The sequence below is a fragment of the Pseudochaenichthys georgianus genome, chromosome 16 (assembly GCF_902827115.2).
Source record: "Pseudochaenichthys georgianus chromosome 16, fPseGeo1.2, whole genome shotgun sequence".
NCBI classification, from domain to species: domain Eukaryota; kingdom Metazoa; phylum Chordata; class Actinopteri; order Perciformes; family Channichthyidae; genus Pseudochaenichthys; species Pseudochaenichthys georgianus.
In genome coordinates this window covers 40,711,291-40,731,051 of record NC_047518.2, presented here as the reverse complement: position 1 = coordinate 40,731,051, position 19,761 = coordinate 40,711,291, and the positions used below count along the sequence as shown (strand labels likewise).

At 42.9% G+C, this 19,761-nt stretch overlaps 1 protein-coding gene across 2 annotated transcripts in view; it reads right to left on the bottom strand.

The window, feature by feature from the left end:
- Positions 1–19,761, bottom strand: part of chd4b (chromodomain helicase DNA binding protein 4b) — a 64,427-nt gene that overhangs the window by 38,329 nt on the left and 6,337 nt on the right. For both annotated transcript variants that reach the window (XM_034101676.2, XM_034101677.2), the window contains exons 7-17: positions 18,420–18,618; positions 17,871–17,992; positions 16,871–16,994; positions 14,763–14,935; positions 13,350–13,595; positions 12,480–12,683; positions 10,223–10,425; positions 6,829–6,960; positions 5,503–5,602; positions 4,019–4,210; positions 1,248–1,448 (exon numbers count right to left, since the gene is read on the bottom strand). In XM_034101676.2, the coding sequence (XP_033957567.1) occupies positions 1,248–1,448; positions 4,019–4,210; positions 5,503–5,602; positions 6,829–6,960; positions 10,223–10,425; positions 12,480–12,683; positions 13,350–13,595; positions 14,763–14,935; positions 16,871–16,994; positions 17,871–17,992; positions 18,420–18,618 (1,896 nt within the window). The remainder of the gene's footprint in view (positions 1–1,247; positions 1,449–4,018; positions 4,211–5,502; positions 5,603–6,828; positions 6,961–10,222; positions 10,426–12,479; positions 12,684–13,349; positions 13,596–14,762; positions 14,936–16,870; positions 16,995–17,870; positions 17,993–18,419; positions 18,619–19,761) is intronic.

Below are 19,761 nucleotides of genomic sequence, written 5' to 3'. Positions count from 1 at the left end.
TTAATACTCAAAGATATTTAATCAGTTTTTATTTCGTCATTCAAAAATCCCTCAAAACTCACCTTTTCACTCTTGCCTTAACTCCTTGTCCACTAACCCCTCGGGCCCTTACTCCACCAAGCTTAGCACTTTTTACTTTAGCTGTTATTTTTCTTCTTTTCTTGCAAAGCGCTTTGAGCACCAGGAAAAGCACTTGATAAATGACATTATATTATTATTATTTGGCGTTATAACTGTCGTGTCTAATTATCACATGTAGCCTTGTACTCTGATTGCCTTGTACTCTGTTGAATTGTATTGTTAGTCTTGTATGAGTTTAACAGAGACATATGTTGAGGGTTAACATTGCAGGAGGGCAAAGGAAGTGTGAAAGGAGACGAGGGGGTTTTATGGTGTAATGGTGGGGATGTTTAGATGATGCCTAACGGCCCGTCCACACTACAGCGTCGACAGCTTCTATCCGCCCATTCACTTTGAATGGGGTGACGTCACGTTGCCTCGCTTTTTCGCCGAACTGAATTGTGGGTAGTATAGCGGTCCGTCTCCGCCGTCTCCGGCCTCAGAAGTTGAACGCTGACGCCGGAGTAGCCAGCGCCAGCCAATCAAATCCCGTTTCTGAAAATCTGACAGCTCAAGCCGTAGCCAATCAAAGCTGGGAGAGATATCCCGCCGTTCATTTCTATATTTCAAAAAAAGTCGGAGGAGAAACTAATTATCGCCGTAGCGATCACCCGGTTTTGTATGAGCAGACCCTCTTCACCTACCGGGATACAAACCGGAGGAACCAGGCATGGAGGGAGGTGGCAGAGACAGTGGGGGAAACTGGTAGGTTTTCGCCCGTTTGGGGAGTTTATATATATATTGCTCGCATAAAATCCCCGGGGTTTTTTGCTTTGTATGTCGGGGGCGGGAGATTCATGTGATTGGTTGTTGGTCGCGTTGCTTTAATAAAATCCCCAAGCTCCAGACACGCCCAGCTCCAAGCTATTTTTGAAGCTGGAGTGTGGACGCTCCGTAAGAGACTTTAAGGGTGGGACCAGTTGGCTTTTCTCTCGACTATATAGTGTGATCAGAACTTCTCTGTCCTCTGAGGGTGAAGTAGCTCTGTTCCTGCATTTGAGATCGATGTCACTTGTATATTGACTTTCTTTATTATTGACCAAAAGACAAACTTTGTCCATGAACCATTTATCAGTTTCTCCTAAGAAGTTCCTCCACACTAACACTTGCTCTACTTTCTCCCTTACCTTCATCTTGGAAGCTTTCTTCCCGCCCCGGATGGCGTTGTCCTCGAAGGAGAACTCGTTCTCCCTGATGACGGCTCGAGAGTCTTTGTCTCCCACGTAGGTCACAACGTACATGTCAGGCGCCCACAGCTCAAACTCCCTCTCCCAGTTGATGATGGTGGAGAGCGGGGCGCTGACCAGGAAGGGGCCTTTGGAGTGACCCTGCATCAGGAGAGAAATCATCAGGAGCCATAAGTTCAAATGTATAATTTGATATATTATGTGAGCGGTGTATATAGATATATTTGAACATTGTAATCCTTTGTTGTTAGTATATCATTTATTTAAACCAGCCGTTGTAACATTGACGTTATAGCCGACTGCAGCTGCTGGTAATTAGAAGTGAGAAGGGGAAAAGAATCACGGAGCAATATCGGTTGAAAATAAGTGTTTTGTTTTGATATCTTTTGTTTAAGTAAAAGTCAAACAAACTTTCCTGAGACGTATTTTTGTTGGAGTCAAGCTTAATGCAACTTGTGGATATTAGTGCTGTATCGTCGACGCGTCGCTACACACACGTGGGTGTGTAAACAAAGCAACAAGCAGTTCGCAATCGCACTTCAAACACAATGGAGACTGAAACGGCTACCACCTCCTCCTCACAGGATTGCGCACGAAGCCCTCAAACGAAAACATCTCGCCCTAGGTCTTCAAAAGCATGGGAATATTTTAAAGTTAGTCCAAACCGCAAAGATATTGTCATTTGCAGTCTTTGCCAAATGGAGTTGGCATATCACCCAAGCACAACGGCTATGTTGGAACATTTAAAGCGGCAGCTAGCTGTGGTGGCTACCATTAGCAGCTAGCATTTGCTCTCCGATTTTTACATAAAAATGGAATTATGGATTATAAATTCAATCATTTTTTTATACATAGACGTTAAAAACCTATGGATTAACCGATTCAGCCGCGTTTTCTCATTTTAATGCCATTGAACACGTCTTTTGATCAGATTGACAGCTACGGTGGTGAGACGATCTCCCTAGAAGCTCTGTAAAGGTACGTGTTGTGATGACTGTATTTGCTTCCCCTGTCGCGAGTCCGGATCACTCAGTGATGATACTATATACCTACATAATCTGTGGAGTCTCAGCTTTAATCGGATATCTTGTATGTGCAGCTACGATGAGTAATAAGGGTACTTTTATCTTGAGTTCTGTGCCAATGTCCGTTAGCATTTTTCGCTCAGGGGTCATTTAGATGCTTCTTATGAGACTTGTGTTTTGTTTTGGTAAACATGGTTTGTATCGTCAATTAGCTGAGATTATTCCCGTTAATCTGGTATAACACATTAATAGGTTCTTAAATATTAAGATCCCCTGAGACACTGTATCGTGAAAAAAAAAAATGTTTACATTACGTTTTTTATGAATGTTTTGAATGAAAAATAATCGTTAGATTAGTCGACTAATCGATCAAATAATCGCCCGATTAATCGTTTTCGAAATAATCGTTTCCCCCCAGCACTTGTGGATATATCGATTTTTGGATTAGACGGAACTACAAACATTAAAAGGAAAATGTTACGGTGTTTTTATTAGAGTTATTACACGGTTGCTACGGCTTAAAACAAGCTACATGATGGACTCCTTGAAGACTCGTGTAATGCTACTTGGAAGGGAATTTGACGAATACTTTACAACAACCAAAATACACTTAAGAACTTGGGGTTAGGAAAAGTCTTGGGGACAAATGTTTAACACAAATATTACTTATTTGGGTCCCGACAACAATGATATCATTTTAGAAAGTTAACACTTATTAGAGTAGACGTGTACAATTCCAGCTGCAAAGTTAATATGAGAGTTGTTTGTTTTGCTATCCTGATGTGATCGAGGCATTCGGCGAATTATATAAACAATAGATTACAATATGAATTGCAAGTCATAAAACCCAAAATCGCTTTTCTTTATATTTTTGGAAGATTTAAAAGTGCATTTATATGGTGATGTTATTCAAAGAGAATTACAATTTGCTTTCTTAATTCAGCCGCTGTCTATCCATGAAACATCAACATCTCTCCACAGCTGTACGTGTCCTGCCCTGCCTTTAGGATAGAGTTCCTCACTCAGAAGCCATCCCCTGTATTGGGCAGAGTCACTGTGTCGCATGTCTGAAACCCGACACGCTGACATTGAGTGACAGCGGAGGGCAGACCGGACAAAATAGCATCAGCACAACAAACAGAAACATATCATATCTAGCCAGGGTTCTTTCTAGCAGATATTGAAAGGAAGCTACTGGGTCCCGTTTTGTTTCAACCACAGCTTCACACACACCATCACGTTAAGGGGCCGACACACCAAGCGGACACCAAAGAACACGTCCAGACGGAACACGACTGTTGTGTCGCCTCACTTCTCGGGCGCCTTGGCCATGTGTCGCACTGGAACACACCGCAAAGACTTCAGCCGACGGCCCAGCAGCACGTACGGACTGCGCATGCTCCGATTCCTTTTTCTCTCACTTTTTTGTGTGTACATACAGTATGTAATGTGATGCTACTTGTTGCCTCTTGATCCAGTCCACGGGGGTCCTGGGAATGTGCGTTTTTTTTTTAGTTAATTTGTGTACTTTTTGTGTGTTTTGTAAGTGAACTGTTTGTATGTACTTCACATGGTATGCATGTGTTTTGTACCATGTTTTTCTGTGTTTCTGCTTAAATAAATAAAACAATTTCATCACAAAAAAACATGTTTTAAGTGGAGGGGATGTTTAAATGATGTCCGTACCTCCTTGTACAGTGAGTAGAGGAACACCGCGGTCTGTACGGTTTTCCCTAAACCCATCTCATCGGCCAGGATGGTGTCGGTGGCCTGCGCCCAGGAGAACCGGAGCCAGTTCAGACCCTCCAGCTGGTACGGGTGCAGTGTGCCCCCGGTGCTGTCCAGGTAGTCGGGCTGACGGTCAAACTTAATGGTGGGCTGGAGGGAGAGAAACCAAGAAGAAAATCAAATCTGATTCAAGCGGCTTTCCTCTGCCACGGGAATACACTTTACAACGATGCCATATCATATACTGTAATACATTATTATTTTGTTAATGAGAAACTACATATGACGACAAAGACTGTTTTTAGAAATAAGAACGTTAGATTTGGTTGCTTTAAAGTTTCACAATTATGCTGCAATCACACCGGACGCGACGCGATGCGATGTTTGGGGCGGCGCGATTACATGTAAAGTGACATCACATGGCGCGGGAAGACGCAAATTCGCTCTGACGGCGAGCATGAAGCGGTGGACACGAATTCCGCGGCCTCTCAAGTTCAATTGTTTCAACTCGAGCGTCATATTCGCGTGACGCAATCTCGCGGTAGACAATCAGCGGAAACAGAAAACATCAGCCGTTAGCTCTTAGCCCTCAGAGCTCACAGCTCCTCATATCTGTTCAGAAACTAGACAGAAGTTAAACAAGTTCAAACCACAGACTGTCTGTGTCATGGAGAATACAGTCGCTGGTTTATTTATGTCTGGAGGCCGTTGTTGTGAGAGTGGACGGTCGGAGCATATACTGCGTTAGCTTAGCCGATCTCCATTCAGAAAACACGTATTTAAAAAAGGTGTTTGGCCTGCCGTCTGTCTGCAGACTCGTCAAAGCATTAATTCATGGTTTTTACTAACCGGTATCGGTATGTTGTTACTTCATCATTTTGAAACGTGTATTACAATTAAATCACGGTCAACTATGTTCATCTTGTTGTAGTTGTAGCCCCCTTGCCAGCGATTCTCTCTCTAGTTTAGCATGCTCAGCCCGACTCAGCCTGGTTGTTGGCCCAGAAAGAACCACGATTTATGGGGCCAGAAAACGGTAAAAAAGTACCCGCTAGCCGGAGCTAGCGCGTCTTGTTTGAATGATGCGAGGAAACACAGCTGGCCCTAATGCTGCGTTCACATCGCGTCCCGTGTGAACGCAGCATTAGGGTTACAACTACTGACTACTGTAATTTTTCTGTGGATCATTTTCTCGCTGAATTGATTGAATGTCAGAAAAGGTTTGAAAATACAGAAAAATAGTCCAAGATTTTTTTATTTGATATAAAACAAGGAAAAGCAGTCAAATGTGCTTTTTGAGAGGCTGAAAACAGCATTTTTGGCATTGAAAAATTCTCATTATTATACGATGAATTACCAAAAAGGGTTTTCACATTTAGTTTTCTGTCAGTCAACTTATCAATTAGTTGCCTGATCGTTGCAGCTCTACAATAAATACTCACATCAATAACCGGGTTAGCAGGTGGCCGCTCCGCCTTCTTAACTTTGACCGTCTTCTTCAGCTTCTTCTGAGGTTTGCCCTCATCACCCATCATCAACTCTCTGAACACAAAAGACAGTCTGTGAGATAAAAACTCAGATGCAGAAGAAAGAAGATGCACCTTTTATTACTGTTGTCTGTGTAATAGAAGCTTCGAATGAAGAACCAAGCGAGTCTTGTCCAAACGGAACGTGTTTAGTTTATATTAATATAACAGTTTCCAACAAGAACGGTAGAAGACGAGGAAAATGCACTCGACATACTCGTATTCATTTAAAATCATGACAGGAAGGAGAAACAGCAGGACACGTACCTGCACTTCAAAATAAAAGCATTTCCTGTGAAACATTTTACCCTTAACTTTGTCAAGAAGCAAATAAACACGTTTTTTTACTGCCTTAAATAAGAAGATACAACAATGTTGCGTCTGGGGTGCTTCAAAAACCCAACCCATCAGTATATACATCTGAAATGTTGTCAGAGCATATCTAACGCCAATAATTAGACAAAAATATGTATTTTTAACTAAACTGTATCTCAGGTCTTCTTCACATATTAATGTGTCATACTCACTTAACGGGAAGAAAATCATTTAACTGACGATACGAACCATTTTTACCGAAACAAAACAAGTCTCACAAGAAGCGTCTAAATGAGCCCTGAGCGATGCTAGCACACTTAGCACAGAACTCTAGGTATAAATACCCTTATTACATATTGGATCTGCAATTATTAGACACAGAATTGGATTGGTACCCACTACCCGACCCTCATGCTGTCCCCAGGGAACCATTGGCTCTTTCTTACATGTTGTATGGGAGTGTCCAGGAGTATTACACTGTTGGGGGAAGGGTATTAGTACCCTTACAGATTTAATAGAGTTAAGATGCTGTACTTCTTCTAAATGATGAATCTCACCTTTCCCTTACGGGGAAATCAGGCTTGACTGCAGCCAAGAAGATTATAGTCCCACGTTGGAAAACCTCCTCACGATATTTCAAGTTCTCACTGGCTTCAGAGTTTTTTGAAAATGTCTTACCCTGAACTTCTGCGATACAATTTTAATGTGGACAGATCTGATATCTAACTTAAAGGATCTCCTGACCAAATAAGAACGCTATCCCTGAGGGGATACTGCTGCCCTGGTGGTAGGTGGAGTGGGGGGTTGGGTGTAGGGTCGAGGGATGGGTTTGAATTAATCCAAAACGTGTGTGTCTTCTGTACTGTGTTGTAAATTGAAGATGTTGCGATAAAAAATGTATGATAAAACAATTGCGCGTCTGCACACCTGTGGTTCCAGTAGGTCTGCCTGTAGGTGTCAAACTCCGGGACGTCCATTTCCTCCATCTCCCAGGTGGACTGGTCGTAGGGAAGGTCTCTCCATTTGATCAGGTAATGAATGTTGCTCTTCTTATCAATACTGTGATGAAAAAGAAAATAGAAACATTGAGGTATGAAAAAGCACTTTCACTCCGTGTCCTTTCTAGTAGTAGTATTCGTTTATTTGTCCCTGAGGGGAAAATGGGTTGCAGCACATCACAAGGCATTTAAAAAAGATAAAACATACGTCACTGACAACAACATAGACACAGATTAAAAAGGGCAGACATGACAAGGGGCCTAAACAGTGCGTCCTAGCCATCATTGATTCAGGAGTTTGAAGGCTTGTGGGACGAAAGACAGCCTGGATCTGTTCTCTTTAAACAAAGGGCCACGATATCTGCGCCCGGGTGGCAACAGTTCACAATGAGAGGCGAGAGGGTCTTCAAACTCTGTCCTGTATAAGCTTTCTAGACTACTAGAACACGAGACTCCTGACAACTTACTGGACAACGTGACGGCCCTCCTGACTGACTTTGCCTGTGCCTCAGTGGCGTTGCCGAACCAGCACATGAAGCCGAAGGAGAGCACACTTTCAATAAAAGCACGATAAAACATCTCAACCGTTCTGATGCCGACATTAAAAGACAATCATGTACGTAAAAAGAACATTCTTTGTTGAGACTCAGCATTTACTTTCTCAGACCAAACATCCCATCTGAGCTTGTGGTCAAGCACGACACCAAGATACTTGTACTCAGTGACACATTGTGTTTCTCGGTTCAGGCTCGTCTAATTTAGACAATTATAGAATAAGTTCATATTTGCCATCAAACAAAGACATTTATTTTTTTCAACCCGATTCATTCACTAATGGCGCATTTCCACTGCAGCACGGTTTAAGCGTGCCTTGCCAAACCCGGCCCGTTTTTTGTTGCGTTTCCACTTGGCGTAGTTCCGGCTAACGGGTATTTTTTACAGTTTTCTGGCTCTCCAAAATCCAGGTTCTTTCCGGGCCAACAACCGGGCTGATGCTAAACTAGTGAGAGAATCGCTGGCAACTACAACAAGATGAACATATTTGACCGTGATTTAATTGTAATACACGTTTCAAAATGATGCCGAAGTAACAACACACTGATACCGGTTAGTAGAAACCATGAATTAATGCTTTGACAAGTCTGCAGACAGACGGCAGAGAAACACCTTTTAAAATGCTTGTTTTCTGAATGGAGCTTGGCTAAGCTAACGCAGTATCTGCTCCGACCGTCCACACTCACAACAACGGCCTACAGACATTAATAAAGCAGCGACTGTATTCTCCATGACACAGACAGTCTGTGGTTTGAACTTGTTTAACTTTTGTCTAGTTTCTGAACAGATATGAGGAGCTGTGAGCTCTGAGGGCTAACAGCTAACAGCTAATGTTGGTTTTGTGGTTCTCATTGAAGATGACGCCACGGCTCCGCCTACACTGCGTTACTATAGTTACTGCCCCAGCTACTAAACTGTAATGGAAACGCAGCAGAAAGTGAGCCAGGCCTACCAAGGCCTAACTATACCGTGCGAGGCCCTGCAGTGGAAAAGCACCATAATTGTTCTAATGAAGTGAAATTATATTGCAATGATATTCTTTTTTAATCCACACGATTCTCCAAATACATGGTTTGGTTCGTACCTCATTAGGAATGATGCGTTAAAACAAAGAAAATGGAAAAATACTTCACATTTACCTAAAAGTAACTAAATAAAGAGTCGATGCACTGCTGACCATAATGGTTCATTAGTAAACTTACAAACTGCAATCTACACCCCGACGTCAGGGGTCGAAATTAACTTTTTTCCTCAGTGTCCCACAACTGTCCCGAATTCTACTTTGTATTGTCCCGGATATAACCAGCAGTGTCCCAAATTTAAATTTGTATCGTCGCCCCCCCAATTATGCAGAATACATATAATTTGTCAGTTAATCATCACACCATAGACTCTGGTCCACCATGTAAGTTTAAAATACTTATTCTTTTAAACATATCATATAACATATACAGATCAGCCATTAGTCTGATCTGTTGCCTCTCCTAGAGTAGAAGGGAAGAGAGTTGTTTTAAGATATGTTTTCTATTGTTTCTCAATATCCAGACTTATGTATCATTGTCATGTCAACATTGAAGAATTCTGATTTGTATTTTTCAATTCAATACGGTATGGCTGTATGGTCTCTGTGTTTTATGATCGGAACCCTCTATCTGGCAATAAAAGTGGTATGAATGATAATAAAAAAACAGAAGTTCCATAATACAGTTTAATAAATGTATCTATCTAAACAGATCTTCACATTTACTATTTACATGTATGTAGTTGCTAAACATGGGCCGTCCTGTTCTCTGGCCACTTTGCCACCACTTCTCAACTGCCTGCTCTGCATTATAGTCCTCAACCTCAGGGCCATGCAGAGATATACGGAGGAGGGAATTTAGCATTTGGTTAGAGAGGGATCCTCTCCAGTCAGACTTGATCCTTTTCATGCAGGAGAAGCCTCTCTCACAGCATGATGTTGACATCGGGAACACAAGCAGTATCTCTACGATCATCTGCATGTGGGGAAACTGTTCAGGCCTCCCTATGGCACCTTGCAAAAGTCTCTGCCATAACACCTGAGACTGAAGATGCCTGAACACAGTGGAAGCCGTCTTCCACTGTGGTAAGTTAGTTGGCTTAAGTGTCAATGTTAGCTAGCGCGAGCTAGTTCACTGTCCCGAAATAGTCCCGGACAAAATAGATTTGTGTCCCAGTAGGAATTTTTATGGTCCCCGGGACATCGGGACATTGTTAGCTGCGAGCCCTGCCCGACGTTCTATACTTTTTAAATTCTTTGTTAATTAGAGGGAATAAATAGGGAATAAAACATAAAATCTTTAAGGCAGTAACTATAAACTTTAAAAATATAATACACTGTAGTTTGCCGTATATACTCATTGCCCTAAGTGTTTTTGTTTTTTAGCTTTTAAGGTTATTTGTATAGTTACATTTAGCGTAAATACTTGTCTTTAGCATCCTTTTTTAATGCTCAATTGTAATACTTATTTTTTATTATCCTTATATATTTTATTTACATTTTCCATGACCTACTTTGCAACTTGTTTTTTTAGATTGTTGATGTTCGCACCACCAGACAACAAAGCCAATTCCTTGTATGTGTAAACGTACCAGGCGATAAACTTGATTCTGATAACATTGCACATTAAAACATGGAATAATCATCTGTTAAAAAGCTCAATGGCTCCACGTCTGCAGTGCAGTTCCAGTGTGCTTCCTGGGATATCTGATGTGTGTGTTTATAATACAACACCATGTGTGTGTACCTGTGGTTGAGGATGCGGTGGATCATCAGCCACTCCATCTTGACTCCGTAGCGGCCGAACTTCTCCTCCATGTGGACGAAGAGAGGATCTTTGTTCTTCCTCTTGTTGCTTTTGTTTTCGTCACCCTCGCCTACAGGCGGAGGTTCGTCCATGTCGGTCTTCCTCTGGTAGTTACGAAACATCACCTGACAGTTCAGCTCCAACTGGGGAAGAGGGACGGTGTTAGAAATGCAACGACGTTGGTTTCTTTAAGTCCGATTTTTGCGGATTTATTCAAACGTTTCTTCCATCTTTCATTGCAAGCACACACAAAACAGTCTACCTTTCTATCGGTGAACAATGTTATGTTCATAATAAAATATTGACCTATAAATATCTTACATTACATTCCAAAATTGCACAAAGTGACATGAACTACTTTCACTTTCACTCACACTGATCTCGAAATAAAAGTGTGAAATCCAACCGAAAATGAATTCCCACTTTATTAACGTGTTTTACTTAAAAAACACATTTATACAACAAATCACCGACTGCCCTTAATGCATGCCTGCCACAGCCACAACACAAACATGCTTACATTGCCCCATTGGTTTCCAAGTGTGCAAAAACACGCTATGATTAATATCTTTTTTCCACGTTTTGTGCTAATAAACGGTCTGGAAGTGCAAATAATCTCTCTGCATAATTAGTGTGTTGCTATGGTGACCGTGCAACTGTGTGTGCAACGTAAGAGCATCCTGCGTGTGTGTGAGTACATTTGACCGTCCAAAAATATGTGAAACTAATTGATCTGTGGCAATATATTCGATGGGGCGGTGGTGGCGAAGTCGATAGGGACTTTGCTTGGCAACTGGAAGGTCACCAGTTCAGGTCCCGGCAAGACCAAGTGCTACCGAGGTGTCCCTGAGCAAGGCACCATTCCCTACACGGCTCCCCGGGCGCTGTTCAAAATGGCAGCGCACTCCTCCTAACACTAGGATGGGTCAAATGCAGAGAAACAATTTCCCCACGAGGGATTAATAAAGTATATCCAATCCAATGCATTTCTAGTTTGTGTGCATGAGGGATTTCTCACAGATAACTCCACTTCAGTTGGATTCAGATTTCAGAGAGAGTGCGTTAGACAAGACAAGATGATAAAGACATGGCAGAGTGCAATACAGATGAAAAAGACTAGCAATAAACAAGAAAGTAGAAAATATTAGGGGTGGGAATCACCAGGCTCCCCGCGATACGATAGTATTACAATTCTACGATATGCTAAGTATTGCGATACGATATATATATTGATATATGATTGCATGATATATTGGGCTCCAGTGTGTTTAACATGTGACAAAAGCCAACGCTCAATGGACGCAGGTCTTTGCACGTGAAGCAGGTGATGATCGAGTTATTTTCTTAGCTCGCTCAGAATTTGATATGTAGCTTTGCCAAGAAGCAAACTTAGATTTGCAATATGATTAGTTTATATAATAAAATATCGATACTTGGCATCCGTGTATCGATACAATATCGCCACGCAAAGTATCGCGATACTATAGAGAGGTGAAGTCCCTCCCTTTCCCGGGGAGCTCCACGGGACCTTATTTCTGAAAGAGTATGCATTGAAGTCAATGGGGAGAAAGATTATCTTTCGATCCCGTTTGAATTGTGCCACGAGTTACACATATGATGTTTGTCAATTTAAAAAGATAATTTTGCAAGTTAAAAAAATACAAATGTGTCGTAAAACTGTGAAGTAACACTTTGTGTGTGAAACCGCTCAATGAACTACATCTCCCGTCTCACACCACACACCCAGACGGCCGTCACGTTGGAACATTTCACCTCTTTCTTTCAGAACGAGGCGGAAAGTATTAAAAGAGGTGAAAATCACTCCAAGTCTGGGCGTGTTGAGAGCTGTGCACACACAAGGGGAGTTAGTCGGTTCCTAAGAGCCAGCATGCGGGACCGGGACTCTGGGATTTGTAGTCTTTCTAGTTGCGTATTTTTCATAGTCTTATATTTCAACAGTTTTACGACAAACTGTGACTTTTTTGACATGGAAATGATTTTTAAGATTGACAAACATCATATGTGTAACTCGTGGCACAATTCAAACGGGATCAAAAGATAACCTTTTTTTCTCCATTGACTTCAATACATAATTTTTCAGAAATAAGGTCCCATGGGTCGGAAGCAGAAGGGCGGGACTTCGCCTCTCTATGCTGTATGTATATGTTGAATTGACACATCAACAACAACAAGTTACCTGTAGCTCCAGGACCCAGGAGCAGTGCCAGTAGGACATGTTGCACCACTTCACAAAGAACTCCCTCTCCCTGCGGCCCACCAGCGGGGAGGGGTCGGGGGAGTCGGTGGGGAGGTCAGCGGGGCGGGGGACAGGCGTGGGGGGTGGCAGCTCCCCCCATTTCCACGTCAACACCTTCTGGACTTTGCCCTTCATGTGGGGACACTGTCGGGGGAAAGAGAGGGAGACATTTAGGATGTGAAGCATGAGAAGGGACAGAAGTGTTTAGGAATGTAGATATTTAAGGAATGGTGTCATTTCAAAAGCAAATCGAACCGTTCATAGCTTGTAGGGCTGCATCATTTGGAAAGATCACTAATTACAGGTATATTGAAGTGATCGTGGTGTGATCAGACACTGTACCAAACAGTCTTTTATTTAAATCTGTAAAACACTGAGTAGGCCGTGACTTCTCTGCAGCACGACAATATTTTATTAAGATATTTAGCAAATATTGTGCTTCCTGCAATTTGGATAACATTTCAATTCATTGTGAAGCCCCCCCCCCCCCCTCACTATCACTTCTTTAATTGCACAGACCTAATAGCTTATCTAAAATCCAGTAATGGTGCACAAGATGGAATCTGCCACATGAGATCGGCGTGCACGCTCACAGCAGCCGTGCACGTGCTCACAGAAGCCGTGCACGTGCTCACATTGCATTTACTTGGACTATTTTAACTATTGTATCCGTTTTATTGCGTTGCCCTGTTGGAGGAGCCTTCAGTGATACATCTACACTGTAGCTGTGCACACATGACAATACAAGCCTTGAATCCGTGCACGCTCACAGCAGCCGTGCACGCTCCCAGCAGCCGTGCACGCTCTCACCTTGCAGCGGGGGCAGATCCACTCTCCGTTGGGGATCTCGGGCAGGGGGGGGTTGAGGCAGTGGATGTGGTAGGAGGAGGGGCACGAGTCGCAGCACAGCAGCTCTCCTCCATCCTTACACACCCGGCAGAACTCAATGTGGTGGTCGTCCTCTTCCTCCACGCCTTCGTCCCTCCTGTCCTCCTCTTCCTCCCCTTCGGCCTCCGACAGCTCATCCCTGGCCTCCCACTGGATCCCCTCCTTCTCCTGGGGGCAGAAATACAGGGTGAGAGGGGGAGAGAGAGGGGGGGGGGAAAGGCAGGGAAGGTATGCGGAAAGGAGTGTGAGGAAAAAAAGGAAGGGAGGGTGGTGTGGAGTGATTTTCAAAAGCGACAGGGGTTCAGTGTGTGTGTGTGTGTGTGTGTGTGTGTGTGTGTGTGTGTGTGTGTGTGTGTGTGTGTGTGGAGCCACAGTGGAGGAGGAAATGGGGGATGGGGGGAGAGACAGGAACATGAGCAATGGGGTTGGGGGGGGCAGTGGAGGACAAAGAGAAATGGAGACACAAAGATTTTCTTTAATTATCATAAATAACGTCCACTTGTAAAAAATGTTCTCATATTTGATCCAATTGTTTTTTTTACCGTCTTTTTTTATCTCGTTTTATTTGTATTTCACGTTCTGTCTTTTATGTTTTCTTGGAGACAAAGATTTTTTTAATTATCATTTAATAAAGTCAATTTTCCACCATGGACACACCTGTTCACCTTCCAAACCAAACACAATTTACCAGCAGGTGTTTCAAGTATTTCAGCTTCTTTCCCTCCTTTACTTTACATGACTTCATATTGACATGGTGGTATAGTGTTTTAACTGTTGTACACACCTGTAAAATATGTTATGGTATTTCATCCAATTGTTTTTTTAGCGTCTTTCGGTTATCTCGTTTAATTTGTATTTCACGTTCCATCATGTCTTTTATCATTTGTTCTTGTAGTTTTAATTGTCTTTTACACAATCATCCATGTGTGTTACGTAGTAAAGCCCCCTGACACACACATGTGATATTGGACTATATCAAATAAACTTTGATTGGTGGGATTGTCTGTTCATTGTGCACTTTGAATTACCCTGCGTCGAAAAGTGCTATATAAATAAACTTGCCTTGCCTTGCCTTGCCTATATATATATATATATATGCATTTTCTCCACTGTTTGTGTTGTATTTAATTTGTATTTCACGTTCCATCATGTTTTTTATTATTTTCTTGTAGTTTTAATTATCTTTTACACTGTCATCTATGTTCGTTAATCCTTAAAGCCCCCTGAGACACATGTGTCGTGTGATATTAGACTATATAAATACACTTTGATTGGGGGTGTGTTTTTGTTTCGTCATGCTAACAAAGCTATGAATGTTCTCTTTGCAGTACTCACACAGTGGGGACAGCTCCACTTTCCCTCGGGGGCCTTCTCCATGTCGGGGTCCAGGCAGACCATGTGATAGGCTCGGGGACAGGTGTCACACAGAATGATTTCCCCGCCCTGCTGGCACACCTCGCAGTAGTCCTGGTGGTCCGTCTCGTAGCCGTCGCCGTCCTCCGTCTCCACTGAGAAAGGACGATAACACGTTTTTACATCTTCAAATTCCACTTTTCCAGACTCAAATTTCCAGACTTCTCAGCAGAGTTCTCAGCAGAGTTCTCACACCTTACGGAAGTGCAGATGCTGCTAAAATAAGACTGTAATAGAAAAATATGACTTACTTTAATAATATAATTGTGGGATTCGTATTTGCTAATGTTTATCTAGATTTGCTACTTCTCACACTTCTTAGCTAAGCTTGGGAACATTCCTTATTAAGAAGATGTGTTGCAGTGTTGTTAGTTACAGTCCATAGATCAGTACAAGTATGGCCCCGCCCACTTTTGGGGGAAACAACGCGGTCATTTGAACGGCGATCGAGCCTGAAGCCACAGAGCTCTTCTGTTACTGTCCTTTGTTCTTAGAGGAAGTCCAGAGACACTGAACTCTGGATTTGTTTTCATGTTTGAGGTGCAATAAACGACACAGCAGCTTTCTGGCATGATACAACAATTATTTTCCGCCTCGCTCATGAGAGTAACAGCCGGCGAAATTACGGCCTCGCCTACTGAATTATATTTAACCATATATCGAGACCGATCGTCGATCCCCAATGATTTAATGTCCATCGTAATCGGGCTCTTCCACAAATCCACGGTTTTCTTGAATGTCTGATCAGATTGGCAGTACTGTATGACCCTTCAATCAGGTGAACGGAGAACATCCGGATATGGCCTCCCTCACTCCAACAATGCTCCTTTCATTATCACCAAGCTCAAGCCCTCCCTTTCTGCTCTCTCTGCAGACAGCATGCTCTCTGTGCGACTGACTGGACTGTCTTGCAAGAAATAAAATATGACAAAGACAGCTGAATGGTTCGATTCTCTATCCACATTTGATACATACATTCCCACCACAAAGACTTCATGCCTTCACAGGGTATCTGCAGGAATCCTGAAGTCACATGTAAAACCTTCTTTAAGACCCTTCCCATACATTTTAAGACCTCATCGCCACTTGGAGTTCTAACCGGTTACCTTGGCGACACACTTGACCTCACATTGACTATACAGTATTGATTGTCCTTCCTCCTTATCTTCCAACCATTTGGACGCAGACTTGCATTTCCCCATAACGATGTTGCTTAGCAACCGGCGTAAACGGACCTTCGCGCTATCAAGCAGTGAGCGAGCGATGTCCTGTTCAGATGACGTCAAACCCAACGAGATGCCGTAAATAAACTCCACAGAATCACACGCCACACCTACGCCATGAGTACATTCAGGCAGACTGTAGAACACAACCTCTTTGGACACTTTATAGACTTATTGAAAACAAGCTACAAAATGTGAAACCTTGGAAAATGCCGTTTAGTTCTTTTTAATAGCCTTAAATCAACTTGTAATACTTTGTAAGACCCCGCGGACCCCCTGCTTTGCCTATGCATTTTATTTTGATGCCAATGTTGGATATGTTGCACGATTTTATACAAAGTTTGCATCTAGCTTCCTTTTCCTCTTGGTGGATCCTGAACCAGCCAGTTGTTATATTTGGGACTGTAAAGTAAGCCTTTGGAAGACGTAACCACGGTAGCTGTTCATTCACACAACATACTTCTTGCTTTGCATGCATTGAGCTCGCTGTGTTCAGCTTACCATCACATAGATGTTAACAAGTAAACTTCGCCATCTATAGGCTCCAAACTCTCTTTTTATTTTAGTCAAAGGATTATTCTGGAAACACAAATATGTTCCCTGCTTTCTTTTCATTCTCGACACATTGTGAAACCTTTAAACGACTAGAATCTAATTCTTTTCCATCACGAGAATTTAACCTATTCACCTTGACGTTGATCGTTTTCAACAAAGAAAACCTCCTACGATTATCTACTCAGACGTTAATCCAGCAGTGACTCAAAAATAGCATCAACTTTTTTACTTCATTATATTTCTTTTGCCAACCTTTCTTCTTCTTCTTTGCACTCTTGGGTTTCTTCTTAGGACGGCTGCTGCGGTTGGCGCCGTCGGTCCCGGGGAAACTGCCTTCGTCAAAGTCACTTTCCACTTCTGGTTCATCTTCATCACTCTGACGGAGAAACAGAGCGGGAGAGAAGACGCTAACTGGTTACGTTATAGTCATTTACCAATATTCGGATTCGATGTAATCATTATTTAGATTAGGTGACTTCATTGTCATTACATAATGCAAGCAGAGTGTAACGACATTAGGAGGGTCTAACCAGGGTGCAAACAGTCAGTTATATAAACATCTATCAGCAGTCTGTACGAAATAAATGATACAAATAAAAGGTAAATATGTATAAATAAGAATAAATACACTGAGCGTAAATACAGTATATACAGCAGTAATGTGGCACAAAGCCGATCACAGCTGTCTGTTGTAATTTCTTTAGGTCTTTTTAATCTGTACACACAAAATCTGTTGCACGTCTTCCATGAAGTCTCTGTCCCTGAAGTTTCTAAAATGTTGCCCCATTAATTGTGGGAGTATGTCCTTGTGCAAGCGTCTAAGGACGGAGGCTGTCGATGTTTTATAATCTGTAAAACCCCTACAGACTAATCTGTGATATAAGGCTCTATAAACAAAATTGACCGGTTTAATGTGCGTCTAAATTGAAAAAATGAAAATGTGTAATTTGTGATATCGGGCTATATCAATAAAATGTATGGATTTAATGATTTCCTAAATGGAGAAGGTAAATCTGCTGTGTAACACTGAAAAAAGGTAGCATAACAAGTATCTTACGGAGGAGCGCGTCCTCTTGCTGCTGAGGCCTCCTAGTTTGAGTCCGTCATGTGTTTTATACTCTCTAAAGCCCCTTGAGACAAATGTGTAATCTGTGATATAAGGCGCGATAAACAAAACTGACTGGTTTAATGTGCGTCTAAATTTAAATCTGAAGTATCAAACACAAAAAAGGGCAGGATAAAAGTATCTTACAGATGAGCGCTTCCTCTTGCTGTTCAGGGCTCCTAGTTTGATCTTGAGCGGAGCCACCTTCTTAGGCTTGGGTTTCGGCGCAGGCTTCGCAGCGGGCCTTGACTTCTTGCGAGCGTTTGGACCTGAGAAAACACAGAGGAAACTTCAATCACAAAATACTTCAGAACGGCATGTAATGTTTCTTGATGTTTTATTTGTATCCGTATGATTTGTTTTACTTTGATTTCTTTATTTTAACAAATACCAAACCACCTTATTTTCATGTTTAGTTATCATTAGTGATGTTCTTTTTATCGTTGGTTCACTGCCTGCCATAAATCCACTCGCCTTCACGTGAACAGTGAAAAAGCTTGATTTTGTTCCCCAAGCGTATTCCGTGAAGACCCGCCCCTACTCTGATTGGTTAGGTTTAAGCAGGAGTGCCTCTGATTGGTTAGGTTTGGGCACGAGGAGTACCGCCACTTTTGAACGGCTCTCGTTAAGGAACGGAGCCATAAGATCCGAATCCCTTCAAAGAGCCGTAATTCCCATCACTGGTCATCATGTCACCTTTGCCCTCTTTGGTCTTGGCCTTGCGGAGCGGGGGTGCGGGGGGGGCGGGGGGTGCAGCAGCAGCAGGAGGTGTTGGAGCAGGAGGTGAAGCAGCGGCTCCGGTCTCCAAGCATCCGTCAGTCCCCGGCACCACCATGTTCTCCACAGCTGCAGCCACGCTGGCAGCCGAGAGCGCCGCGTTGGCCGAAGCAGAACCCTGCAGGAGAGACAGAGAGAGAGACAGAGTGAGAAACAGAGAGAGACAGAGAGAGAGAGAGAGTGAGAAACAGAGAGAGAGAGAGACCGAGAGAGAGACAGAGAGAGTGACAGAGAGAGAGACAGAGAGACCGAGAGAGAGACAGAGAGAGTGACAGAGAGAGAGACAGAGAGAGAGACAGAGAGAGAGACAGAGAGACCGAGAGAGACAGACAGAGTGAGAAACAGAGAGAGGGAGTGAAAAACAGAGAGAGACAGAGTGAGAAACAGAGAGAGGGAGTGAAAAACAGAGTGACAGAGAGAGAGACAGAGAGAAAGACAAAGGGAGAGACAGTGAGACAGAGTGAGAGAGAGAGACAGAGGGAGAGACAGGCAGAGAGACAGAGAGAGACAGAGAGAGAGATATAGTGAGAGACAGAGAGAGAGACAGAGAGAGAGAGAGAGTGACAGAAATAGAGAGAGAGACATAGTGAGAGACAGAGAGAGAGACATAGTGAGAGAGAGACAGAGTGAGAGACAGAGAGAGAGACAATGAGAGAGAGAGAGAGAGAGACATAGTGAGAGACAATGAGAGAGAGAGACAGAGAGAGAGACAGACAGAGAGAGACAGAGTGAGAGAGAGAGACAGAGTGAGAGAGAGAGAGAGAGACAGAGTGAGAGAGTGAGAGAGACAGAGTGAGAGAGACAGAGAGAGAGACAGAGAGAGACAGAGAGACAGAGTGAGAGAGAGAGACAGAGTGAGAGACAGAGTGAGAGAGAGAGACAGAGTGAGAGACAGAGTGAGAGAGAGAGACAGAGTGAGAGAGAGACAGAGTGAGAGAGACAGAGTGAGAGACAGAGAGAGACAGAGTGAGAGAGAGAGAGACAGAGTGAGAGAGAGAGAGACAGACAGAGTGAGAGAGAGAGAGACAGAGTGAGAGAGAGAGAGAGACAGAGTGAGAGAGAGAGACAGAGTGAGAGAGAGACCATTTTCAGTCACTCAAATATGGATTTCTCACATTCTCACTCCTTGGACTTTGAGAAACCGGGATGGACATTTCACATTTTTCCTGACTTTTAAAAACACCAGATTATTAAAAAAAATAATCAACAGATGAATCAATAACGAATATGTCCATTCTTCATTCATTACTAGAGTGATTGC